The sequence below is a fragment of the Tenrec ecaudatus genome, chromosome 1, assembly GCF_050624435.1.
Source record: "Tenrec ecaudatus isolate mTenEca1 chromosome 1, mTenEca1.hap1, whole genome shotgun sequence".
Classification (NCBI taxonomy): Eukaryota; Metazoa; Chordata; class Mammalia; order Afrosoricida; family Tenrecidae; genus Tenrec; species Tenrec ecaudatus.
The window spans coordinates 73,810,834-73,838,617 of NC_134530.1; the positions used below are offsets into that span (position 1 = coordinate 73,810,834).

A 27,784-nucleotide genomic window follows, 5' to 3' on the forward strand; every position below is an offset into this window, starting at 1 on the left:
CGGTCAACTTGATGGCAGTGGGCTTAGGGGTCAAATTTAGGAACAAGGACACGAATTTGGGGAAAACAACAAACCAACTGTGAGCGACCCTGGGTCCCACTTTTGGCTCAATTTGGGGGTGACATTTAGTAAGCTCCTGGGTCTACTCTTGTCTAAACAATTTCCAGTACGGTATACCGCCCTTGCATTCTATAACTTCAGCTATGTTAGTCCTCTGCCCCTAAAGGGAATAACCTCCCTTCATCAGCCAAGCAGAATAAGACTCCCTCCAGCTGAGAGAAATGATCAACCAGTGTCCCTGCAGCAAACAAGTGTGTCAGGTCCTTTCTTCCAAGCCAATTAATCAAGAAGATGGAAGATGGGAAGACAGAGGAGTTTGTTAATGTCGTTAGGTGTCATCTAGCCGGTTCCAGTGCACAGAGACCTCACGTACAATAGATTGAAAGACTGCTCAGTTCTGTGCCATCTTTAGAATCATTGCTGTGTTTGAACTAATGGTTCCAGTCACTGGTTCACTCCATCTTCCTGAGGATCTTCCTCTCTTGTACTGGCTCTTTTCCTGGCCCAGCATCATGTCCTTCTCCAAGGACAGGTCCCTTCTCATGACATGTTCAAAGTATGTAAGGCCAAGTCTCGCCACTCTTTCTCTTAATGAACATTCTGGTTGTGTTTCCAACACAGATATGTCTGTTCTATGGGAGCCCTTGGTATGTTCGACAACCTTTGTCTACACAACAATTCAAAGACATAGTTTTTCCTCTAGTATTTCTTATTTATTGTCAAACTTCTACATGGATATGAACAGCTTGAAAATACTGTGACTTATGTCAGACAAACCTTAAAGTGACATCTTTCCCTTTTTTGTTAACAATGTAAAGAGACATTTTGCAGCAGATTTACTCAATGCAGGAAATCCGTTCATTTATGGACTGTTTTCTTCATGGACATCAATTGTGGAGCCGAGTATAGTGAAACCCTTGATGACGCCAATCTTCTCTCCATTTCTCCCACCGGATGTTGCTCAGAGATTCAGTTGTGAAGAGACTGTAAGTCGTTACAGTAACACTTCATCTTTCTCTCACAAAGCTGTTCATGGAGGTTTGAACCATCAACCTTGTGGTTGGCAGCCCAGTGCAGAACCTACAAAACCACCAGGGCTCCTTAATCCATACCGAAGGTTGTCCTGGACTGTAGGCTTTGATCTTCATCAGTAAGTGCGTCAAGTCCTCAAGTCCTTTTGACTTTCAACAAGCAAGGTTGTCTCATCTGCATATTGCATATTATTAATGACGCTTCCTCCAATTCTGATATTGCATTCTTCTTCATGTAAGCCAGCTTCTCTCATCATTTGAAAAGATTGTCTGCTCAGTATACAGATTGAATATTTATGGTGAGAAGATACAACTTGAATGCACACCTTTGCTCAGTTTGAATGATTACCTACCTCTCTACGCACAGGTTCTACATGGACAGTTACGTCTCTTGAATTTTCATTCTTTGCAATGCTACCCACAATTTGTTATGATGCACATAATCAAATACCGTTGCATAGTCAATTAAATACAGGTAAGCATCGTTCTGGTATTCTCAGCTCTCCGGCATGATTCATCTGGAATCAGTAACATCGGTCCTTCTATATCTTCGTTGGTATCCAGCTTGAATTTCTGTCAGTCCCTCGTTCAGTATAAGGTCATAACTGCTTTTGAGTGATCTTGAGCAAACCTTTCCTTGCCAGTGATCGTAACAATATTGTTGGATGACTTCTGTATTCTATTGGATCAATTTTCTTGGTAATGGGCACAAAAAAGTGGTAGTGAATTTGAAGTAGGTGGCAGAGCTCTATGCCTTGTGTCACCCCCAGTTTGGCCAGGATGAACCTTGCCACGCAAATAACATTGGATCTTTCATTGATTGTTGTTATTCCTCCCAGAGTGTTTGGTTCAAGTCTGGGGACACTGCAGATCCTTAATAAATGTCCATTGATGAATTAGTTGCAGGAATTCATTCCACCCTGACAAAGTGTAAGGTTAGTTGAACTCATAATCACTCGTCCCACCAACATTCACTGGGATGTCTGCGATGGAGATTCAGGTCAGTTGCTGGGTTTTCCAGATGAATAAGACATTCTTGGTGGGATGTGCAGTAAAAACACAACTCTCCAAAGAGCCATGGTCCAAGTTTTGCTGGGGAAATTACAGCGAACCACCTAGAGGGGGTTCCTGAGCCAGCTTGAGACTCAGCAATGGATCCTGGAAGATGGAGATTCAAAAGATGAGTCAAGTAAGCTAGATGAAAGGGGTGCCGTGGAGAACGCATTGCAGGCAGGGAAACGCTTAAGAAAAGGTTGGTTTGGACGTGCGAAAGAAAACAGCTTACTCAGTCACAGAAAGCTCTTTAACGCCAATAGCTAAAAGCGAAGACTCTGAAACTGGGCTTGATTTTTCGCTCTGCCATTCACTAGCAGTCTGACCTGTACCTCTGAGAGGCTCAGTTATTAGTTTCCCCATCAGTTAAGAGAAGATAGATCATACTTACCTTGTGGGTTATTGCAAGGATTTAAACTAGCTAATACAAGGCTAGAGTCTGCCACCTGCTAAAGGGGGAGACACGTTTTCCTGGTGGTTCCTATTTGGTGTGAGGGTGCGAGGCGTGTTGAGAGAGTTGCTAGGGGAAGAAGCAGGGATTTGCTGAAGGTGAACAGGCTCCAACTGAACAACGCAGAGATCCCTAGAGAGCCATCGGAAGGGTTTCAGCCAGGAAACAATAGAATCAGGTGTGGGCTTTGGAGAGCTCCCCCAGGGGCAGTGTGGAAACAGCTTGGAGGGAAGCAATGGAGGAGGGGGGATATTCTGCTGGGGAGAAAACTGGGAGTGTGGGAAGACTGGGAGCGGAAGCAGCTATGACAGGGAGAGCCAGCAGATGTGAAGAAGCCTGTAGTCAGAATGTAGGTTCCAACACGGCAGGAGCTGTGTGAACTTCCGGAGGCAATGGTCTCCACATCCCTGATGGGACTGTGAGGCTGTGCTTGGTCCCGGGGGCTGCTCCTGTGGGCGGTTGTGAGCGGACGGTGTGCGTGTGGACATTTGCACATTTCTCTCTCTCCATTTACCCTCACAAACAACGCTGAGCAGCGTGCCTCTTGAGGAGAAAGCGGGCTCTTTAACCACACAGCATGGGCCCTAGGGGTCACTTGGGCATGGAGGAGCCAGCAGAGGAGCCATAGCAAGCGGGGAAGCAGGTCACCCAATTTCCAGTCCTCTACTGACTCGCCAGGTCACATGCAGCACCCCCACCGCCCCGGCCTTTCGGAAAGGTCTGATTTCCATGAAAGAGCAAACGAGAAGAGGCAAGCGTGGTGACTTAGTTGTGCCTGCTGCTTTACCCGGCACTGACATACGTGATCTCATCTGAGCCCTCCAGCACCTCCTTGAGGAAGCTATTGCGGCCCTCAGTTTGTAGAAGTGGGAGTGCTCAGGACTTGCCTAAGGCCCCCAGTTCATAGGAGGAAGCCTGGGGCTCAGACGCAGGACTGTCCAACCCCAAAGTCTTCGCTGATCTCCCTGCCCCGTAGCACCCTCCACAGCAGCAGTCCAGAAATGTTGGTTTACTCCATTCCGCCAGGAAGAATCTGGAGGACAGACTGTTTGGCAGATGGACATTTTCAACGGGAGAGCTCCTAACAACTTTAGGATGGTTGTCTGAAAGATCATTGACTTGACCAGGAATCAGAGACCCAGGGTCTTCTTTCTTCAAAATCATGTTACTGGGGGCTCCTACAACTCCCATCACAATCCATCCATCCATTGTGTCAAGCACTCTTGTATATTTGTTGCCCTCATCATTCTCAAAACATTTGCCGTCTACATGAGCCCTTGATATCAGCTCCTCATTTTCCCCCTCCCTCCCTGATCCCCCTCCCTCATAAACCCTTGATAATATATAAATTACTATTATTTTGTCATATCTTACACTCTCCAACATCTCCCTTCACCCACTTTTCTGTTGTCCATTCCCCCAGGGAGGAGGTTATATGTAGATCCTTGTAATCGGTTCCCCCTTTCCATCTCACTTTCCTTCCACCCTTCTGGTATTGCCACTCTCAGCACTGGTCCTGAAGGAGTCATCTGTCCTGGATTCCCTGTGTTTCCAGTTGCTATCTGTGCCTATGTACATCCTCTGGTTTATCCAGATTTGTAAGGTAGAATTGTGATCATGACAGGAGGTGGTGAGGGAAAGAAGCATTTAAGAACTAGAGGAAAGTTGTATGTTTAATTGTTGCTACACTGCACCCTGACTGGCTCGTCTCCTCCCTACGACCCTTCTGAAAAGAGATGTCCAGTTGCCTACAGATAGGTCTTGGGTCCCCAATCTGCACTCCTCCTCATTCACAATGATTTAATTCTTGTTCTTTGATGCCTGATACCTGATCCCTTTGGCACCCCGTGATATCACAGGCTGGTGTGCTTCTTCCATGTGGCCTTTGTTGCTTCTGAGGGTGTAGGAGGCCTGGTAGAGCATGATCAAGGCTAATGTAGCCAAGAGGAATTACTAAAACCCAAATGAAGGGTGAGCATGATAGTGGGACAAGAGGAAAGTAAAGGGAAATAGAGGAAAGAACTAGGAGGCAAAGGGCATTTATAGAGGTCTAAATACAGGTATGTACATATTTAAATATATTTATATATGAGGATGGGGAAATAGATCTGTGTACATATATTTATAGGTTTAGTAATAAGGTAGCAGATGGACATTGGGTCTCTACTTAAGTACTCCCTCAACACAAGAACACTTTGTTCTATTAAACTGACATTCCATGATGCTCACCTTCGGGACACAATTGCTGAAGACAAAGCAGGTAAATAAGCAAACGTGGTGAAGAAAGCTGATGGAGCCCAGCTATCAAAAGATATGATGTCTAGGGTCTTAAATACTTGAAGGCAAACAAAGGGCCATCTAGTTCAGAGACCCAGGTTCTTATCCCAGCCAATACAAACTTCCCAGTTTAAATGAGGCAGGTTAAGCTAAAGACTCTTGGGAAAACAGCAAGGAAAAGTGAACCATATTGGAGTCCTGCCCCTGGGTTTGTGTCCCCAATAACGGTTAGCAGAAATGTATATAAAATGCCCCATGGAGGCCCTGGCGTCTACAGAGTGCTTGACTAGTGCTGGCCCCTCCCCTCACCCAGAATAGGAGCCACAACGCTTCTAGCGTGCTTACTGTGTTCTCCGTAGTGCTCTACATGTTCTAGAGAGATCAACTCATTTATTTTTAGAACGACCTCATGAGGTAAGATTTCCATCATTTCAGTTTCCAGATAAAGAAACAGGGGCACAGAGAGGTTCTGCAACTTTCCCAAGGTCAAACTTAATTAGTGAGATAGCAGGGATCCACACCTAGGCAGCTTCAGAGACTGCAATCATTCACGGAAACACGGGGATGCCTTTTATTTCTCACAATGTAGCTGGAGGTCAGAGGTCATGAGTGGGGTTTGGGGGAGGGGAGGTCTAACCGCAGCCCACCACTAAGCAGAACAATGAGAAAGCCAATGCTCTTTAGCACCCGCTTCCAGGGTGCTGGGATAACAGGGCCCCAGGCTACTCCCAGCAGCAGGTGCATCTGCAGGTCAGTGGTGAGAACTGTGGTCCCAGCCAGATGGGGCCGGCCAGATACACATGCCTGCTCCCTGCTCAAGGTCAGTGGTCTAGTTCATGAAGAGGAGTTAACAGAATAGAATGGATCTCAGCCATATTCTTTTCAGGCCACACCTTCACCTATCCAGCCCCAGAACAAGATCAGCTGAGGAAGGGTGGGGTGGGGGACAAGCCATGTGGAGGACAAGCTAAAGGCTATGAGCTGAGGGACCCTGGGGCAGATGGGGCCTCAGTCCTGTTATGAGAAAAAGGGGACCTCATGACTCTCTTAAGTTGCCTAGAGGAGGGAGCAATGGGGCATTTCCAAGGAGAGTTATAAACGTAGGACCCATGTCAGGGAGTTATGCCTCAGGGCCACACCTGCCACAAGTTAGCTGGCTGATCGGAGGCAAACAACTGGACCTTCTTGAGCCTCAACATGCTCATCGGCGTAGCTGCACATCCATTGCCATGAGTGGTTAGTGTTTTGTGTTGTTCTAAACACAAGGCTTCCCCCTCCCGCATTTTCCACCCGGAGTCACATAGAGCAGCATGCAGGGGCTCGGGAGTCAGTTTCCCTGTGTGAGGCACTAGCTGCGTAACCTGGATGCGTACTTTTAGAATCTCAGTGTTTGCATCCTAGAACCAACAGCAACGCTTTAGCGCAACAATTTCAAGGGATGGAAAATATGATCCCGCTGTATAGATGTGGAAATTGACACTGAAGAGCCAGCTCTAGGTCTAAATAACGCATAGTTTAAATAAGAAGGAAAAAATAGAAACAGAATTTATAGCAAATAAAAGGGATTCTGATGGTCATCGATCTATTCACAATGCCGGCACAGGCTCGGAGCTCAGTGAGAGAAGCAGGATAGAGGAAGTCTTATAGGAAACGAGGGTTGAGAGAGGAGAGGTATGTTGAAGGTGTGCAGACAGTGTCTGCAGGCAGAGGAAGCAGCAGGTGCACAGGCCTGGGGTTGGGGGAAGGACATCTGTCGATTATGGAGCTGTGTAGAGATTGGATGCATGAGGCTGATCTCAAAGAACTGGGGCCACTCCGATCCCAGAGGGGCGTCAGTGTCACACCGAGTAGTTTGGCAGCTCTCTTAGGAAAGCACTGGGTGAGCACTGGAAAGCCGTGCCAAGGAGTAAACGTGGATAAGTCTACGGGGCCAGCTTAGGAAAGCAGTGTCGTCATAGAGAGGATGTGCCACCCCTTTGACTTCTCTCTGCCTCCTTGATGAGCTGTAGAATGAGACGGCGACCCTATCGTATGTCTCCTGTCCCCAAGGAGGTGGGAATAGGGGCTTAGGCTGCCGGAGATGAAAATATTTGTGGTCTGGCTACTGTCTTTGATAAACAAAGAAAAGGAGGTGTTCCCATCTTATCAGCGGAGGGACAGTCGCTGCCAAATTCAGAAACTAACAGATGGTTGCAAGAGAAGTGCTTGGTGAAATCAGTTGGGGCTTTGGAGAGGTCACTCCAAGGACAATGATGGGGAGAAAAACCCAGAAGTGAGACTGCCAAGGAATTGGCATACCCCAGCCATGCCTCTTAAAACTCCTTGACTTTGAGTCAGTCATTCATTTCCTCTCCCTGAAACTCACTCTTCTCCTTTAGGAAAAAAAAAGGAGGAAGGCACAGCAGGAGCTGGGAAAATAAAACCTGTGCCTGTGTTTGCACAGAGCTCTGCTGCTCACGAAGCAGGTTACATGCTTCATTCCTCAGATTCCCACGGGGAAGACGGCAACATCTGTGAGTATCTGCTGGGTGGGGGCCACAGAATGGGGCGTTTTATTTACATTAATCTCATGCCTTCATCAGTTTTCCTGCACAGGTGTTGCTTCTCTGCAGGTACATTTGAAGAAACAAAGTCACACTGCTATGACATGGCAGTGGAGAGTTGAGTCCATGATCATCCGATTCCAAATTCCCTGACACTTCCACATGTGGCTGCCCTCGGTTATTAACATCTACATCTTGTTTATTCATAGCCTTTTGACTTCATGATCATTTTGAGAGGAAAATGAGATAAATTATTTAGCTTCTCCAAGCTTCAGTTTTCTCATATGTAAAGATTCCGTCGATATTAGTAATTGAACTAGACTAAACAACTAATTAAGAAATGTAACATGTTTCAGTCGTGCTTAGAATATTACACACACAATAAATCCTATATCTTATGTACAAGTAATAGACACCCACTAAGCCAAAATCAAGTCCCCTGCTATTGGTTTGATTCCAACTCACAGCTACCTGTAGAAGGCTTTTTGAGACTGCAAATCTTTGCAGCATCAGACAGCCTCATCTTTCTCCCATTGGGCAGGTGAGCAATGTCAAGCCTCTGACCACACTAACCATTGGCAGAGAGAGAGGCCATGCGGAACTCACGTTGTTATCGCAGCATAAAACAGATTGCAGTATGTTTTAGAAAGAAATCACAAAGCACCTAATACATTTAAAGGTACACATATCCTGTTGTTGTGAGGAGCCAGGCAGTTGGTTCCAAATCATACCGACCCTCTGCACAACAGAATGAAGCCCTGCCCCACAGGCCCCCGCGATCCTCTGTTTGAGCCCAGCACTGCAGCCAGAGGGTGATCCATCTGGTTGAGAGTCTGTTCAGCTGACTTTCTGCTAACCAAGTGCGATGGCTTTCTCCAAGGACTCATCCCTTAGGATACCAAGTCCAAAGTCCATGCGGCAAAATCTCACCTTTGTCATCTCTGGGGAGCAGACTGGTCGTACTTTTTCAACACAGATTCATTCATTCTACTGGCAGTTCATAGAATTCTTCACTACCACGTTTCAAAAGCATCAGTTCTGCCAGGTTTTGCGTGCATAGGAGGTGACCGGAAATGTGACTTGGGTCAGAAGTATCTTAGTCCTCAAACTGACATCTCCTTTTGAACACCTTATGGAGAGTGTGTGTGTGTGTGTGATCTGTCGAATGCAATACTTCCTTTTATGTCTTGACCACTGGTCCCGTGAACATTAATGATAGATCCAAGTTTAATGATATCCTTGACAAACCCGATAATTTCTCTGTCTATTGTGATGTTGCTTATTGGTCCAGCTGTATGCATTTCTGTTTTCTCTATGTTGAGCTGTCATCTACACCGAAAGCTGTAATCTTGGATCTTCATCAGCATCCACTTTAAGTCCTCTTTGCTTTCCGCAAACGAAGCTGCGCCATGTACATATTTCAGGTTGTTCATGAGTTCTCCTCCAGTACTGATGCCTCATTTTTCATTTTGCAGTCCAGATTCTCAGATTATTTTCTCAGCATACAGACTGTGTAAGTATGGAGCAGCCATACATCCTTGACACATCCCTAATCTTAAGCCATGCAGTAACCCTGTGTTCTGTTCAAACGACTGCCTCTTGGTCTATGCACAGGTTCTGCTTGAGTACAATTAGGTGTTCAGGAATTCCTGTTGTTCAAAATGTTCTCCATTATTTGATATAACTCAGCAATCAAATTAACTACATCTGTGGGAAGAGATGATGGAGTTGCTCAGTATCAGCAGCTAAAATGAGGTTAGGGAATAACTGGAACAGACATGAACTGCTCATAAGTTTAGGTTGAAGATGATGAAAATAAAAACAAGTCCAAAATACACTGTTGGGTATATCCCCTGCAATTTTTTATATCATCTCAAGAACTGATTTGATATATTAAACACTAATGACAGAAAACCTGATGAGCTCTGGGAGGGCATCAGGGACATCATTCATTTAAAAAATCATTAAAAAGCCAGGAAGAAAGAAAAGATCAACGTTGATATCAAAATAGGCTCTGAAACTTGCTCTACGGATAGAGTAGCATAGGCAAATGGAAGCAATGATGATGTTAAAGAGTGTGATGGAGAGTTTTGAAGGGCAGTTTGAGAAGACAAAGAACAATATTATAAAGAAAAGTGGAAGGTCTAGAGTTAGGAAACCAGAAAGCAAGAAGACACTCCGAGTATCTTAAACTGAAATATGTAACTAAATAAAACAATTCAAGCCACGAGTTGCAACCTTGAAAGATATAATAGGCAAAATATTGAATGATATAAGAATCATCAAAAGAAGATGGAAAAATAAAAAGTTACTATACCAAAAAGAACGAATCGATATTCAACTATTTTAAGAGGTAGCATATAAGCAAGAATCAATAGTACTGAAGGAAGAAATTGAAGCTGCACTTAAAACATTTTCCAAAAACATATCTGCAGGAATTGATGAAATACCAATTTAAATTTTTCAACAAGTTGAATAAGAACTGGAAGAACTAACTAGCCAATGCCTGGACATTTGGAAGATAGTTACTTACTTGGTCAACTAACTGGAAGACATGCATATTTGTACCTATTCCAAAGAAAGGTAAACCAATAATGCACAAAGTATAGAACAATATCATTGAGATCACCTGCAAGTAAAATTTTAGGAAAATTATCCCACAATAGTTGTAACACTTCATTGACAGCTGCCAGAGGTTCAGGCCTGATGCAGAAGAGGATGTAGAACAAAAGATATTATTGTAGCCAGATGGATAGAGAATGCCAGAGAGCTGTTTACTTGTTTCATTGACTGTAGAGACATTTGACTGTGTGGATCCTAACAAAGTATGAATCGCTTTGATTGTGCCCAGGGAGAAGCTGTACATGAGGCAATTGTGAGAACCGAACAAAAGAACACTGCGTGGCTTCAACCCGTGAAAGGTGTGCTTCAGGGTTGTACCCCCTCACTATATTTATTCAGTCTGGATGCCAAGAAAATAATTTAAAAAGCTGGAATATATGAAGACGGATGCAGCATCAGGATGGAAAGGAGGCTTATTAACAATCTGCGATCCGTAGATGGCACACCTCACTTATTGAAAGTGAGGAAGACTTGAAGCACTTATTGATTAAGATCAAGGATTACAATCTTCACTATGGATTACAGTTCATTGAAAGGAAGACGAAATGTTTCCCAACAGGATCAATAGGTAATATCATGATAAATGGAGCAAAGGTTGAAATTGTCAAGGCTTTCATCTTCCTCGGACCCACCATCTGTGTTCCTGGAAGCAGCAGTCAGGAGATCAAAGGAAGAATTGCATGAGGTAAATCTGTTGCACAAGACTTCTTTAAAGTGTTGGAAAGCAAGGGTGCTACTTTAAGGACTAAGGTGTGCCTGACCCAAGACATGATATTTTCCATTGCCCCATATGCATGCCAACGTTGGACTTAATCAAGAAGACGGGAGAAGAATGGATACACATGAATTGTGGTGCTGGAGAAGAATATTGAAAGTACAAGGGACAGCCAAAGGGATCAACAGATCTTTCTCTGAAGAAGGACAACCAGAATGTTCCTTAGAAGCAAAGAGGTGAGACTTGTCTCGTGTACTTTGGACATGTTGTCAGGATGGACTACTCTTGGTCAAGTGGAGGGGCAGTGAAAAAGCGGAAGTCCCTCGACAAGTGGTTGGACACCGTGGCTGCACCAATGGGCTCAAACGTAAGAACAACTGTGAGGATGGAGCAGGACCAGGCAGTGTTTTGTTCTGTTGTACATAGGGTTGCTGGGATACTTGAGGGCACCTACCAACCACAGTCCTCTTTCAAGAAGTACATTTCCCTACAATGGCCCATCATGGGACGAAGCTGTTTCTGAAACCACCAGAGTGCCTTACTTGGATGTGATGAACAGGTACAAGATAAACATGAGATCCTGCCACTTACCTTGGCACACCAAGGAAGACGGTGTTTCCCCTGGGTGGACTCGTCCTGTGATGAACACCACCTTCTGCTCTGCTCCTTCGCGAAGGTTCTCTGCAAGATTAAATGAAAGAGGGTCTCTAAGCAGGGATTGGAATGAGGAAAGCTGACACATGCACTGGGGTGTTGGAGGAGGGTGGATAGCAACCTGGGTGATTGCCATTTGATACCACTTACATCACTGAGCTAGACCCATTAATACCAACCTACTTTGTATTAATTTAAATATGTTCTAGGATACCCAATATTAAAAGGACCACATTATCTTTGCTTCAATAAGCTATTATTGAGTTTTGATTTCTCTCAAATTTAATCTCAGATACACTGGCTGTAACCTTGGGCAAATTGTGTATCCTTTCTGAGTTTCAATAGGTTCATTTATAAATGATATTAATAATCTCTCATTCATAAGGCTATTGTGATTACGAAAGCTTACACCTTGGATATTACACAGTAAGCATTTAGTAAATGATAAAGAAGGTAGCTATTTATATTAACAATAAAACCAAAAGCTGCCATTTCATTCCCTTTTTGTGTCACACACCCTCTGTCATTTGATTACCAATATATCAGGCATATTAGATACATTATTTATAATTCTCATAACGACCTGCACTGTTCATACCCTTTTTACAGAATCAGAAATTAACTCTGAGACAATGTTGTGTTGGTTCCTACACACACAGTTACAGATGGGAAAGCTGAGATTAGAATGCAAGTTCTTGTCTGGTCTTGATAAAGTTCATAGATACATGATTTACCTTCTACCTTAAATAATTAGAAAAATGGAAAAATACAAAGCAACCTTAAATATATATATATATATATATACAAGATGAAGAAAGCTGATTGTGACCAGCTATCCAAAGATATAGCAACTGAAGTCTTAAAGGCTTGAAAATAAACAAGCGGCCATCTAGCTGTCAAGCAACAAAACCCACATGGAAGAAGTACAGCAGCCTGTGTGATCATGAGGTGTCAATGGGATCAGGTATCAGGCATTTAAGATCCAGAACAAAATCACACCAAATGTGAATGGGTGGAGGAGGCGTGGAGTAGAGACTGAAAGCCCATCTGTAGACAATTGGACATCCCCTCACAGAAGGGTCACAAGCAAGAGATGAGCCAGTCAGGGTGCAGTATAGCACCAATGAAACACACAACATTCCTCTAGTTCTTTGATGCTCCCTTCCCTCCACTATCATGACCTTGATTCTACCTTACAAATCAGATTAGACCAGAACATGCACACTGCTACAGAAAAGAGCCCACAACACAGGGGATCCAGGATAGATAAACCCCTCAGGGCCACCAATAGAACAGAGATACCAGGAGGATTAGGGGAAGGCGGGGAGATAAATGGGGGATCAATCACAAGGATCAACATATAACCCCCTCCCAGAGGGATGAACAGCAGGAAAGTGGGTGAAGGGTGACAGAGGATGATGTAAGATACAAAAATAATAATCTTTAACTTATTAAGGGTTCATGATGGAGGGAAGGTAGGGGAGGGAAGGGGGAAAATGAAGAGCTGATATCAAGGACTCAAGTAGCAAGAAAATGCTTTGAAAATGATGATGGCAGCATACGTGCAACTGTGTTTGACCCAATGGATGAATGTACGGATTGTGCTAAGACATGTAAGATCCCCCAATAACAGTATTTGATTTAAAAAGTACAAGAGGCAGTGAAAGACTTTAATCTCTGAAAAAAGGGGGACAAGTTGATGTGTACTCTATGATTAGTTTAGCTTTCTGCCTGGAGTTTCATTGCAGACCAGCAAGCAGAGAGCATGGTGGTCTCGCTGAGATTAAGGTTAAGGAGTCTGAGATAGGTAGAAGCTGTCAAGCAGAGGTCTGAAGAAGAGAGAGGCATGCTTAAGAAAGAATGAACTCCAGTATTACACAGAAGTCTTGAACCACTAAGATGTGCATGTATCTTCATGATGTCAGAAAAATGTGACCCAGGAGCTATAAAATGAACTGGACTAGGAATCACCTGAGTTCTCACCACCAGAAATCCACATGGATTACAGAGAGCATTCAACAGAGAACCCAGCAGAGCCATGTCTTGTGGTTGCTGTTAGGTGCTGTCAGGTGGAGTCAGTTCTGATTTACAGTGACCAAGTGTATAACAAAATGAAATACTGCCCGGTCCTGCACCACCCTCACAATTGTTCTGTTTGAGCCCATTATTCCAGCCACTGTGTCAATCTATCTTGCCAGGGGCCTCTTTGTCGCTGCCCCTCGACTTCACCCAGCACAATGTCCTTCTCCAGGAACTGGTCTCTCCCAACAGCATGTCCACAGTATGTGAGATGAAGTCTCACCATTCTTGCCTCTACGGGGCACTCTGGTTGTCCTTCTTTTAAGACAAACGTGTTGGTTCTTTTGCCAGCCCATATTCTTTTCCAGCATCATAATTCAAATGCATGTTATTCACTGGTTTTCCTTAATCAAAGTCCAATTTTCACATGCCTATGAGGTAATGGAGAATGCAGAGCTTGGGTCAGGCCGCCTTAGTCCCCAAAGTAGCATCCTCTTTTTTAGTATTCTTAAGAGGCCTTTTGTAGTGGATTTACTCAACGCAGTGTGTTCTTCCTTCTCCAGACTGCTGCTTCAAGGAGCATTGATAGTGGATCCAAGCAACAGAAATCCTTGACAGCGTCAACCTTCTCTCCATTTGTCATGCTGTTCCTTATTGGTCTAGTTGTTAGGATTCTGATCTTCTTTACATTGAACTGTTATCCAAACTGAAGTCTACAATCCTTGATCATCAGCAAGTACAAGACCACCTCACTTTCAGCAAGCAAGGTTGTGTCATCTGCACATCGCAGGTTATTAATAAGCCTTCCTTGCATCCTGATGCCACAATCTTCTTCATATCAACCAACTTCTCTGATGATTTGTTCAGCATACAGATGGAATAAATATGATGAGGGATTCAACCCTGACACATGCATTTTTGGATTTTAACCATGTCTTAGTGGTGGATATAAATGACTCTAGATTCACTCTAGAAAAGATAAAAAATAAGCCTCAAAATAGTCAAACAGAATGGAAGAAACTTAGCTGTATGCTAGACAGAATGTGGCATTCTTTAAAAGAAGAAAACAAAGTCCAGACACTCTATAGTATATACTTGACAACCTCTAGCATCTAATAAAATGCATGGAACATCCAAAGACGCAGGGAAAGTGATCAAATGTCTGTTTTACTCGGTCTTGGTTTTATGCATATTATTATCTCTGCAGGTCTGTCTAGATAAGATAGGCTGGATAAACAGTCTGGAGGAGAGAACAAGACTGAGGGTTCCAGGGGAAACATGGGAGAGGGGAAGGGGAGGTGGGAGGAAGTGGTGTCAACAACCCAGGGACAAGGGAACAAGTGATCCAAAATTGATGCCAAGGAAGGTGTAGGAGGCCTGTTAGGGCTTGAGCAAGGACAATGTAACCAAGGGAAATTACTGAAACCCAAATGAAGGCTGAGCATGATGGTGGGACAAGAGGAAAGTCAAAGGAAATAGAGGAAAGGACTAGGAGGCAAAGGGTATTTATAGAAGTCTAAATACAGGCATGTACATATGTAAATATGTTTATATATGATGATGGGGAAAATCAATCTATGTGCATATATTTATAGGTTTAGTATTAAGGTAGTAGATGGACATGACATTGGGCCTCAACTCAAGTACTCCCTCAATGCAAGGGACACTATTCTATTCAACAGGCATTCCATAATGCTCACCTTCCTGACATGATCGTTGAAGACAACCCTGATGCATAAACAAATGTGGTGAAGAAAGCTGATTGTTACCAGCTATCAAAAGGTATAGCATCTGCAGCCTCAATGTCTTCAAGATAAACAAGCAGCCATCTAGCTGAGAAGCAACAAAGCCCACATGGAAGAAACACACCAGCCTCTCTGATCATGATGTGTCGATGGGATCAGGTACCAGGCATCAAAGAACAAAAAATCATATTGTGAACGAGGTGGAGTGTGGAGTGGAAACCTAAACCCATCTGTAGGCAACTGCACAGCCCCTTACAAAAGGGTCATGGGGAGAAAACAAGCCACTCAGGGTGTAGTGCAACAAAAATGAAACATACAACTTTCCTCTGGTCCTTTAATGCTTCTTCCTCCCAACTATCATGATCCCAATTCTACCTTACAAATCTGGCTAGACCAGAGGATGTACACTGTACAGATAGGAACTGGAAACACAGGGAATTCAGGACAGATGAACCCTCGGGACCAGTAATGAGAGCAGTGATACCAGGAAGGGAAGGGGAGGGTGGGGTAGAAAGGGGGAACTGATCACAAGGATCTATATTAACCCCCTCCCTGGGGGACAGACAACAGAAAGGTGGGTGAAGGGAGACATTGGATAGTGTAAGACATGACAAAATAATTATAAATCATCAAGGGTTTGTGAAGGGGGTGGGGAATGAGGAGCTGATACCAAGGGCTCAAGTGCAAATAAAGTGCTTTGAGAATGGTGATGGCAACAGGTGTGCAAATGTGCTTGACACATGGATGGATGGATGGATTGTGATGAGAGGTGTATGAGTCCCCGATAAAATGATTTAAAAAAAAATCTGGACCCAAGTCTTTGCTGCTTCTATAAAAGTCTACTTGTATAAGAAAATTCAGCTTTGTACAATGATATTATTAGACAAAAGCCACAGCTACAAGTTACATTCCCAGAAGGAGGGGAAATGGTAGAGGTGGTATTGTGGCAATTATATAATCTATTGCCAAATTGAGAGGATTAAGGGTGAAGGGGTGGAGTCTAGCCGGTCAATCATTGTATAGCCAATGAGGCCTCTGTGTGGGCATGATCTTCCCCTGAGGATTCTGGGAATTGCTGTATTTCCTCCTTGGAGGTGGGAGACACTTCTCTCTCTCTGCTCACTCCCTGAGAGAGGCTCTCTGACAAGACACATGGCATGACCCTTATATACCCTGTGCCCTGGGAACTGAAGTAGTCACACAGAGACCCCTGCCAGCGCCAAGATGCTTCTACTGTCACTGGAGCCACAGGACATTGCACCACTGGCCTGTGATCTTCCTGCATTCGGCAACATTGCATGTGTTTCGTGAGCCTGAAGAGGACTTTATAGATTGGTATCAGACATATAGGATAATATCGTACTTATGGGTTTTATCTGGACTGGGCTGGGATGTTTTCTCAATATTCAACTGCTCTTGTATTTAAAGCTCTTTCTTATACATATGATCATGTCCATGAATTTGTTTCTCTAGTCTACTCAGACTAACACGGTACTCAACCACTGGCAGAAGAAGGACTGCTTGACACAGAATAGAACAATACCCTGAAAAGAATTTAGATAGAGCAATTGAGGGAAGTAAGATGAAAGGATTATCTCTGTGTTCAAGAATACTCCGGGAGGAAGGAGGAGAAGATTTCCATAGGAATGTTATAACTAACCTGCTTTCTGTTTTTAAAATTCTAGAGATAGGTCATTTGAAATGTCTTCATGATTCTAACCATTGATGTGGCAGGGACAAGAGCTACATTAAAGAAAATTCAATCTGTTGATATGTTTCTTCTAAAACTTTGGACTTGCTTGGTCTATTAGGGTCCAGTAGAAAAGGATAACTATTTCACTAATGATGAATTTCTTAAAAACAGCACTTACTCATTGCCATCTTAGATAGTTTATGGTGCCAGCCTGGCCGATAAACACAAGTGGGATTAATTGAAGGGGGGAAAGATAAATGACTTGGTGAGCCTCGCCTTTCTTGTCTCTTGCTCTTTGATCATCGGACCAGTGTGCGGCTGCCTTGTTTGTTCCATGCCTCAATTTACAGGTTGCACTACCTGTGGGACGCCTAGCCGGTGGACTGTGTCGCTGTAAGTTGAGATCCCTTTAAGAGACCACCGATTGGAATCTACATCTCTGGAGCTGGGGACTGACGGTTGGTGACCTGGCTGACAGTGGGTGACCTGCCTTGCTGCTTGCTGCCTGTACTGATATAGACTAGTTCTCTCTACAGAGGACGAACTGGTGGCCCTCAAGACTTAAAGAACTGCCAGTGTCTCACAACTCTCTCATGGGAGTGAGTTGCACTGAGCCATTTGTACTGCTTTATAATTCAACTGTTCATTTCTTGTATTATCTATCTATCTATCTATTTATCTATCTATCTATAATTTAACCATTCATTTCTTGTGTTATATATCTATCTATATTTATAAATATATATTTATAAATATAAATATATATATAATTACTAGCAATCTGGTTTTGTCTCTCTAGAGAACCCTGTCTAACACACCATCCATTCAATTCCAAATCACAGCAACTTTTTAAGACAGGGTATAACTTCCCCTGATGGTTCTGAGACTGTAAATATTTAGAGGGGTAGATAGCCTCATCTTTTTTCCTTGGGACCTTAGTGGTATAGTGGTTATGCATTGGGCTGCTCACTGCGAGGTTAGCAGTTCAAAACCATAGTAGTTGAACTCCATAGAAGAAAGATACAGCTATTTCCATGAAGAGTTATAGTCTTAGAAACTGACAGGAACAGGTTTACCCAGTCCCAGAGGGTCCTTATGAGTGGAAATGGACTCAGTGGCAGTGAATTTTTCTTTGTGAGTTTATGCAGCAAGAAATATAATGAAGTCAAAATATGTCCATGAGAATCCACTGGTTTATCACCTATAAGCCAAGAAACTTTAAGAAAGAGGGAAAGGCTCACCACTCTGAAAATGTTGTAGCCTAAAAAAAGGAGGATACACCTGTAGATTTGCTGTATCGATTATAAGATCCTCAAGGGAGAAGTTTTGCCTTTCACTAGTAAATTCCTGGTGTTTTTTATGAGGCCTGGCATGGAGTAGGTGCTCAGAGACTAACAGTTCAGTGAATAAATAAAAAATAACTCTTGTAGACTGTAGTTTATGATGGAAATTAAAACATATATGTAAGACAGCATTTCCATGTCTCCAGCTTATCCCTGAAGAATTATGAACTCTGATTTACACCAGGCCCAAAGCATTGTGGGCATCCCTAATGGACTCAAATTGGGTCTGTTCAATGTCTTTTAGTTTGAGGGAAACAGAAAGACTAGCTGAAGGGGGAAGATCATGGCTGTGGGCGGATGGGGAAAGGTTTCTCAAAGGATTTTGTAGAACGGCGCTTGCTATCCTCAAAGAAAGAGCAGGTGAACTGTCGTGATGGAAAAATAGAAAAACAGCCCTCAACGCAACGTTCCTGTCCCTTGCCTCACCAGCACAGTTCTCAGTATTCATAAAATGTCTTTCTAATAATCCCTGTGTTTTTCCTGTGTCATTTGAGGAAAATCTTTCAAGATGACCCCTAAGGGATCCAAAAAGTTGCCATAATCTTGTGATCTGACTTATCTGCCCTACTTTTTCAAAAGACTTTTAAAATTGCTTGAGTTGGGCGAATATTTACAAAGCAGATGAGTTTTCCTTTCAACAATTCATATATATTTTGTTTCAGATCACTGACTGCAACCCACAATATAATATCGCTTCTCCCACCTCCTCCTTGTGTTTTCTTGTTCCCATTTCTCCTTTGCTGGCCCTCCTGAACTGCATCCTTGAGTAAACGCTGCCTTTGGATCTCAAATGGTTGATTACTATGAGCCCTGTGTTATTGTTCCCTTTATATAACAAGCCTGTCGATTGCTTGGCTAAAAATGGAGCATTGGGGGTGAGTCCCTGTCTAGACTTAAAAGGTGACTAAACATCACAATTTCAGAGGTTTCACCAATTTCTCTTCGACCAATAAGCTTTGTATCTTTCATACTTTTGACTTGCATTACACATTCTCCATCCCCCCACTCTATCCAAGATCTTGTAATGTGATCCCTTTCATGGCAGTTGGTAAGGTAGCCAAGAACCATGTAGTTTGTCTGGTCGTTGGATCATGGAGACTAATATTCATGTGGCCCATTTGTCCCTTGAGCGAATTGTTTTTATTCCTCTTTGATTTTCATCACCCTTCTTTCTTTTCTTTCTTTCTGCAGAAAGAGGCCAATCATTGCATCTTAAATACTTGTTTGTGTGGCGTGAAGACCCCTGTGCTGCTCACCGAAATAGGATGCAGAACATTGTCCTTGTAGACTGTTAATCTGAGTGACCTGTTGCTCCTCAAGACCATGGTCTTGAGTTCCTAGGTTTGGGGGTTAATTCTCTAAGAGATTTAACTATGCCCAGGTGGCATAGTGGATTACACACTGGACTGCTAACCACAAGGTCAGCAGTTCTAAATGATCAGCCGGTCCTTGGGGAAAGACATGGCTTCCTACTGCCATAAAGCATTGCAGTCTCAGAAAGCCATAGAGGCAGCTCTATCCTGTTCTATTGGGTTGCTGTGAGTCAGAATTGGCCCAAAGGCAGTGTGTTTGGTTTTATGAAGAAGTTTCTAATTTAAATGGCCCAGCAGATCCCCACAAGAGCCACTGTCTTGATTGGGCTTTTTATTTGAAGGAACCCTAATGAGACTAAGACAAATGTACTACTGAGAGAGCTTATCTGTAGCCATCCACTGGTCACAGACACTTGTTTGAACCCATTTTGTTTGGAATAAACCCATGCATGTATGAACTGGAATGCCAGTAGCAGTACTTTCTGACTTACCTTGGTATTAAGTTCATTTACTCTTCATTATGGTTCGGTAAGGTGGGTTATCTCAATCCTATTTTAGAGACAAGGGAACCAAAGCTCACAGAAGGAAGGACTCTGTCCAAGGGCACGCAGCTAGTAGGGATAGAGTGAGCCACTCTTCTCCCAGCCCAGCGACACGTTTACTATGCTTCCTCCCAGATCTGATGCCCTTCCTTCCACAATATGCACAAGAGAGAGGGTTTGACTTCATCCCTTATCTGTGAGTAGAAGCTGAGCTATTATGTTGGTATTTATATTGCTTTTCACTTAAAAAAAAAAGAAAGCCTTTAAATACAAACGAAACAACAACAGAAAACAACCTGCCTTCTAAAAATGACCCCATCTATCCCAGCCTCCCAGAAATGATAAATGGCATTATCAAGGCCTTTGATGAAGGCTACCTTTATGAATGTCTCCCCTGACCCAGTATCAATTCAATTGCATTCAGCATTTCTGCTGACCACAGGAAAATGCAAAATGGGCATTCTATTTGCACACTAATTTTACCGAGCCCCTGTGTCTTCATAAAATGATAACATGGGGCTAATAAAAATCAAGCATCTCGGGTGCTAATATAAGCAAATGTTGATGCAGGCAGGTAACAAATTGCTTTGTCATTTAGGAGGCTGTAAAAGAGCATTATAATCATCTTTAGGCAAAATGGATGGGTCGCCTTTGCTTAGCTTTTAGCTTTCATTTGCAAAATCAATTTAAGGTAATGTAGCAGCTCTGAGGTGGGGTGACATGGGGGCCCCTCCTCCACATCACTAAATCCTCAGCCTCTCTGCAAAGCCAATTAAATATACTCCTGATGGAGGCAGCAGGGACGATGAAGGATGTATGCTAGAACAAAACCATGGTGGGAAAGAAGGCCAACAATGAGACCAAAACAATAGCCTAATGAGAAGAAAACTGGGTAGCCCTTGAGGTGTGATGTCCACAAAGATACAAGGGCACACACAAATGGAGTGGGGCAGGAGGGTTTCCCAGTTAATAAGAAGTGCTTGGAAACAAATGTGCACACACCTACTTAGTCCACCTTTATCATTATATCCGACCATCATCCACTATTTTCTTATTCGTAAAATAACATGTATTTGCCACTAGGTGGCCAGGCACTAGGTATTGTTATCCTCATTTTACAGAACGCACAGATCTGGGTCCCAACTGAAGCAGTCAGATTATAGAACCTATATTCCTTACCGCTATGCTATTTCTCTCCTTATTTCTCGATTAGGAAATTGAGATACAGAAAGGTCATGTGTTTCCCAAGAATCATGAAAGTAGCAAACATTAGAGCTAGGATCAAATCTAGAGCTGTATGAATCTCAAATTTATGCACCTAAGCACTATGTCATACACTCTTAGAGATTAAATCGTGTTCTCGTGATGGTTAAAAATATATCCAAGATTTTTAAAATGTCTTGGGGGAAAGGAGAAAAGAGAGAAGAAAAATAAAATGAATAAGAACCTGTTCACACAATATGTAAGTAATTAAATTAGAATTTCTACTTTAAAAAAGGGGTGGGGCAGAAGTTCTGTCAATCTCTTCCTTTTAATGGGACTTAATGGATTAAGTCCGCTTCTCCTTGGTCAGGCTGGATGTAGAGACTTGTGTCTAACAAATAGAATGCTAGAGAAGCAATGGTCCATCTCTCTTCTCCCTGCTAATTTTAGGAATTGAGTTGTTGAGAATCTACACAGCAAAATGCACAATTCTGTAGCTCCTACATATGCCATTCAGTGATATTGCTGACATTCTCTGTGCAATCGCCATCATCCTCCTGTTCTAGGGTGTTTCTGCTCCCATTAAAATCAACTGATTGTCCCTTACAGATTTGATCTGACCTGGTGTGGTGGTGTAAGGGGTTCAGATGGGCTGTTAGCATAAGGTTGGCAGTTTGAATCTAACCGTTGGGAGAAAGATGAGGATTTTTGCTACTGTTAAGATTTATAGCCTCAGAAAACTGGACTCTTTTCCATGGAGTCAGAATTGACTAGATGGCAGTGGATTTTTGTTTTGTTTTTTATGAGTTTTCCCAGTTTTATATAGATCATTCTTGAAAATCAGCAATTAATTTTTACATATTTTAAAATTAATAGTTATGCTAAACTATTGTTTTACTTTAAGAACATTCCAGGGGCTCTCTTTGGGTTAGGGTTTTAAGAGAATCTCAGGGCAATGTGTCAGGGGTTCATCCAAACTTTGTGGTTACAGTAAGGCTTGAGTCCATGAGAATTCAAAATTCTGTTCTTCATTTTCCACTTTTAAATCATGCTTCTTCTCATATATAATCATTGATCAAACTGGGCACCATCCAATTCTTATGATCTCATGGCTAAGGAAGTAGCTGTTCACAAGAGCAGTTTGCCACCCAGAGAGAACCTCTTGACATCTCATACAAGGTTGAAGATTGGTTTTTCTATTTATGTTGAAAAAGGCTGTTGGGATTTTGACGGGATTTTGTTGAATCTATATATTGCCTTGTGTATTATGACATCTTAACAATATTAAGTCTTCTAGTCCATAAGCTTGATGCATCTTTCTATATATTTAAGTCTTCATTAATCTGTTTCAGCAGTGTTTTGTAGTTTTTACTAGATCAGTTCTTTACATCTCTAGTGAGAATTATTCCTTTGTACTTTATTCTCTTAGGTCCTATTGTAAATGGGATTCTTTCCCTAATTTACCTTTCCTATTTCTCACTACTTGTTTTTGTTTGTTGATACCTGATCCAATCACCCCTTGTGATCACACAGGCTGGTGTGTTTGTTTGTTGCCTCTCAGCTAGATGGCCACTTGTTTATCTTGAAGCCTTGAGACCACAGACACTATACCTTTTGATAGATGGGCACCATCAGCTTTCTTCACCACATTTGCTTATGCACCCACTTTGTCTTCAACGATCATATCAGGAAGGTGAGCATCATGGAATGCCAGTTTAATAGCACAAAGTGTTCTTATGTTGAGGGAGTACTTCAGTTGAGGCCCAATGTCTATCTTCTACCTTAATACTAAACCTATAAATATATGCACATAGATCTATTTCCCCATCATCATATATGAATATATTTACATATGTACATGCCTGTATTTAGATCTCTATATATGCCCTTTGCCTCCTAGTTCTTTCCTCTATTTTCTTTTACTTCCCTCTTGTCCTACTATCATGCTTAACCTTTATTTGGGTTTCCGTAATTCCTCTTGGTTACATTTTCCTTGATCAAGTTCTACCAGGCCTCCCACAGCCTCCTTGCCATGGATTTTTGATCACTTGTTGTTCCCTTGTTCCTGAGGTTGTTATACCCATTTTATTTCCCCTGCCTCCTCCTCTTCTATGTCCCCCGGAACCGTCGGTCCTGTTGTTTTCTCCTCCAGATTGCTTATCCCATCTAGCTTATCTATATAGCCCTGCAAAGATCATAATATGCACAAAAAAACAAGACATGGCAATACAAAGCAACAAAAGAAAAGAAAACAACAAGAACAGCAAAGCAATGACAAAAAAAGGAAAGGTCTGTAAATAGTTCAAAGTCTGTTTATTGACCTTTAGGAGCGTTTTCAGGGAGTCTGATGGGATGCTACGCCCTGGCCCCAAAGTATATTTTTGGTATTCCCTGGGGACTTCCTTGCTCTGCTCCCCTTGCTGTTCTGTTGCAAGCCCAATTCCAATTATGTGGACAGCCCTCCCCCCCCACCCCCGAAGAAATCACTTCAGAGGACAGCACTGAAGCTACAGCTCAGTGAGAGGGACATGTCTGATCCGAGCACACAGGAGCAAATGAAGGGGGAGGAAGAGAGAGTCCAGCACATCCTGGTCCACCAGGCCTTGAGGATGATATTCCTGCTCAGAGCAGCCAATCCACAGAGAAAACCATATGGCCAGCCCCACTGTGAGACATGACACTATGAGACACGACATCCCTCACTGACCCATAGCCCTACAGGGGACAACACTGGAGACACAGTGTTGGTGGGAATTGCACCCGGCTTGATCCCACCACACCGAGGCCAAACACATCAATTTTATTGATCTTAAAAAAAACAACTCTAGCTTTATTGATTTATGCTTGATATATTTTCAGATTGAGTCATTAGAGTGAACCTTTGGTCTTTTCTTGGGTTGACTCACTTTCTTGGATTACTCACAGTGTGACTCTGTCTGGGGTAGCTGGGCCAAGGGAACCAGCTACCATGTCATGAGGACACCACCCATGCAGAAGTCCACGTGGCAAAAAACGGTAGTATGTGGACAATGCCGAAAAATAATTGAGCCAAAAAACCTAGATGTGAGATTGAGAGTAGAACCTTCTATCTCAAATGCCGACGGCCCTGGGCAACAGTTTGGCTGCAACTTGATGAGCAACCTTCAACATAAACTGCCTACGTTTCCCTGATTTCTATCCTCGGAAACTGAGAGATAGTACATGTTTATTCCCGTAAGCTGCTAAATTAGAATGGATCTTGTTATGCAGCAATAAAACACTAATAAAATCCCTTGGAGATGATGACACTCCTTGTTGTTTTAAATATTTTACCTGCACTTTCCCCTTAATTTATGTGCAGAACTTTAGAAAATGTACATCTATTGATGCTGAGGGTGAGTGAGGACCAATGTCGTCTTACTGTGCCAAAATGAAAGGAAAGCTCAGTACACTGGATTGACCCCCATCGAATCTGTGGCTGGCAAAGACATTGCAAGATGACATGAGTCTGCCAAAGCACGAGCTGAGCCCTCTGAGAAAAAAAACTTTCCCAGAGTCCACCGTGTCAGATTTGCTCCCCTAACATATCCTGACAATTCTGTCACTTGTCAACTGGCGGTATTATTAGGCAAAGGGGGCAGTGACCTGGGAGCGGAATGTGGAGTGTTACAAAGCATTAGAAGACATTGGCAAATTAAGATATTTCCTTCCATTGGCCTATAGCCTAGACAAATTACAGTTTTTTCTCTGATATCCCAAGAGTCAAATAGACCCACAGCACTTTGCTAGAGAAAAACCATACTACGATTGTCCTGGCTACTTCATAGGTGTTAAGTATTTTCTGAATAAAGTGATGGATGATAAAATTGCATAGCTTGATGTTGATATCAGTATGCTAACACACGGAATGACTTCAAAAATTAAGTGGGAAAATGAAATGCAAGGACAATGACATTTTTCCACAAACTTTTAGAAGTTCCCTCATGTTTGGGTGAACACTAGTTGATACACTGATATCGGCACTATTGGATATTGGAACACTATTAAATATTACAACACATTTTTTTTGGGTGGGAGTGAGGCACAATTCAATCCATAGTGGTTATGCATTGAGCTGCTCACCTAAGAATTCACAGTTCAAGCCCACCTGTCCTTCCAGGAGAAAGCTAGGAGTGGGGGACTGTCTGCTTTGGGGTTGTTGTTAGCTGATTTCTGTCTGAGGGGCTGCTGGTGACAGGAAGAGTCTTGGCCCTTTGGTGCTACCAGCATGCCAGCCAGCCCATCCTTTGCCAGCCCACTGACGCAGTCTCTGCAATGCAGATGGGAGCTCCCCTTCAGGAGCTGTGAGCATCCGCAGAACGAGGTCAGCCTTCCTGTGCTGGCATTCTGCATCTCTGGGAACTGTTCACCCCTCCTCTTCTTCCACAGGCTCCAGTTTCAGCTAACTCTTGGAAGTTCCCCACACACGACACCCTCTCCCGCATGGCCACACTGAGTGCATGTTGCTCTCCCTGCCGAGAATGCCAGCCCCACCTCGTCTGTCTTACTCCAACTCATCCTCAGAGACGCGGATCAGCTGTGTGCCTGGTTTGAGAAGGAAGGGCGGAAAGTAACGTTCACCAAGGACTACCGATTATGATGTCTGTGCCGTGTTTGGTCTGGTTTCATCAACATAGAAATTGAGTACATTTCCTTAAAAATATGTCATGCTGAAGATAATGTGAGGATTTCACTTTACTGTTGACACAGACAATACAGAGAGAGCGAAGGTTATGAATGACTGAGAATATGATTGAGGTGTAGAAGTTCTTGCATATTATTTTATGAGAAGATATAGCTATCATTTTAGGAAAATTAAATTGACATATCCTTATTCTAAGCACATCACCAATATTATTATTTATTAAAGAAAAATAACTAGAAAACATTTAAAAAATTAAAACTCAAACCCTAAAATATACAATTGCAATAATCTAATATAATAACAATAATTCAAGTACAATTGGGTCCCAGAGATTGTTTCTTCTATGACCATGGCCAACATTTATTGAACCTTGACATGTGTCAGATGTCATGCAAACAGCTTTCATGTGCATCTCATTTGACCATCACAAAAGCCTTAAGTGTTAGGTAATATCACCATCATTTTACAGACGACAGTCTCAAACACAGAGAAGCTAAGTGACTGATCTGTAGTCATCTGACTGGTATGTGGTATAGCCAGGATTTATACCCAGAAGGTCGGGCTTCAGATTAGTCCGTAGGGGGCACAAATGGCTAAGCGATCATCGAGCAGCTCAAGGGTTCGCAGTAGAACCCATTCAGCATCTTCTTGGAAGACTCACCTGACAATCCACTTCTAAAATGCCATAGCCCTACAAACTCTATGGAGCAGTCTACTCTGCACACATGGGATCAGCATTATTCCAAATTGACTTGACACAGCGAACAACCACAATATCCAAACATGTGAATCCTTGTCGTTGGGCTTCCTTGCATTTTCTGTTTTTTTAGAAGATTAGGACGCTCTTCCTTCTGTGAAACCCAAATCTGCTCCTTTGTAATTGTCCATTTGATCCTCAGAGTCATGTGGTCATATATTCGGACATCTACTCTGAATTTATTACTCACCAGGTATGGATGAAGTGCTGGGGACACAGATGGATCAGAGGGGAGATACCCTTCTGGAGTCATAGTTTGCTCCAGGAGATTGACAAGTAACTAACTGATGATCAGGTAAAATGTGATGTCCGCCAGGTGCCAAACTGACATTTCAGTGCTTTTAAGACGAATGAATGCATGGTGAATGTTGTTGTTAGTTACCGTCAAGTCAGTTCAGACTCGGAGAATCCTATGTACAAATGAATGAAACACTTCCCAGGCCAGCGCCATCCTTACAATCGTGATGTTTGAAGCCCATCATTGCAGCTACTGGGTCAGTTCATCTTGTCCTTTGTACTTTACCAAGAATGATGTCCTTTTGCAGGGATTGGTCCCTCCTGGTAACATGTCCAAAGTACGTGAGACAGAGTCATACCATCCTTGCCTTGAAAGAGCATTCCGGCGATGCTTCTTCCAAGACAGATTGTTTTCTTTTTTGGCAGTCCATGGTACATTCAATAGTCTTCCCTGGGGCCATCATTCAAACACATTGATTCTTCTGTGGGTTTCCTTATTCAATGTCCCACTTTCAAATGCATACGAAGCAATGGAAAATACCACGGTTCATGTCAGCCATACCTTGGTCCTCAAAGTTACAGCCTTGCTTTTCAATATATTAAAGAGGTCTGTGCAGCAGATTTACCCAATGCAATGCATCATTTCATCTCTTGCCTGCTGCTGCCATGAGCATTGTTTGTGGATCTAGGCAAGATGAACTCCTTGACAAATCCAATCTTTTCTCTATTTATTATGATGTTACCTATTGGCCCACTCATGAGAATTTTTGTTTTCAACAGTGTGGCTTTCGATTGTGCGGCGTCCAATTGTGTGGATCATAACAAATGCTGGCACTGCACTGTGCTCACGTGGAACCTGCACA

At 42.9% G+C, this 27,784-nt stretch overlaps 1 protein-coding gene across 1 annotated transcript in view; it reads right to left on the bottom strand.

The window, feature by feature from the left end:
- Positions 1 to 27,784, bottom strand: part of AGBL4 (AGBL carboxypeptidase 4) — a 1,434,684-nt gene that overhangs the window by 187,107 nt on the left and 1,219,793 nt on the right. Inside the window, exon 7 of the mRNA XM_075532449.1 lies at positions 11,344 to 11,433. Within this exon, the coding sequence (XP_075388564.1) occupies positions 11,344 to 11,433 (90 nt within the window). The remainder of the gene's footprint in view (positions 1 to 11,343; positions 11,434 to 27,784) is intronic.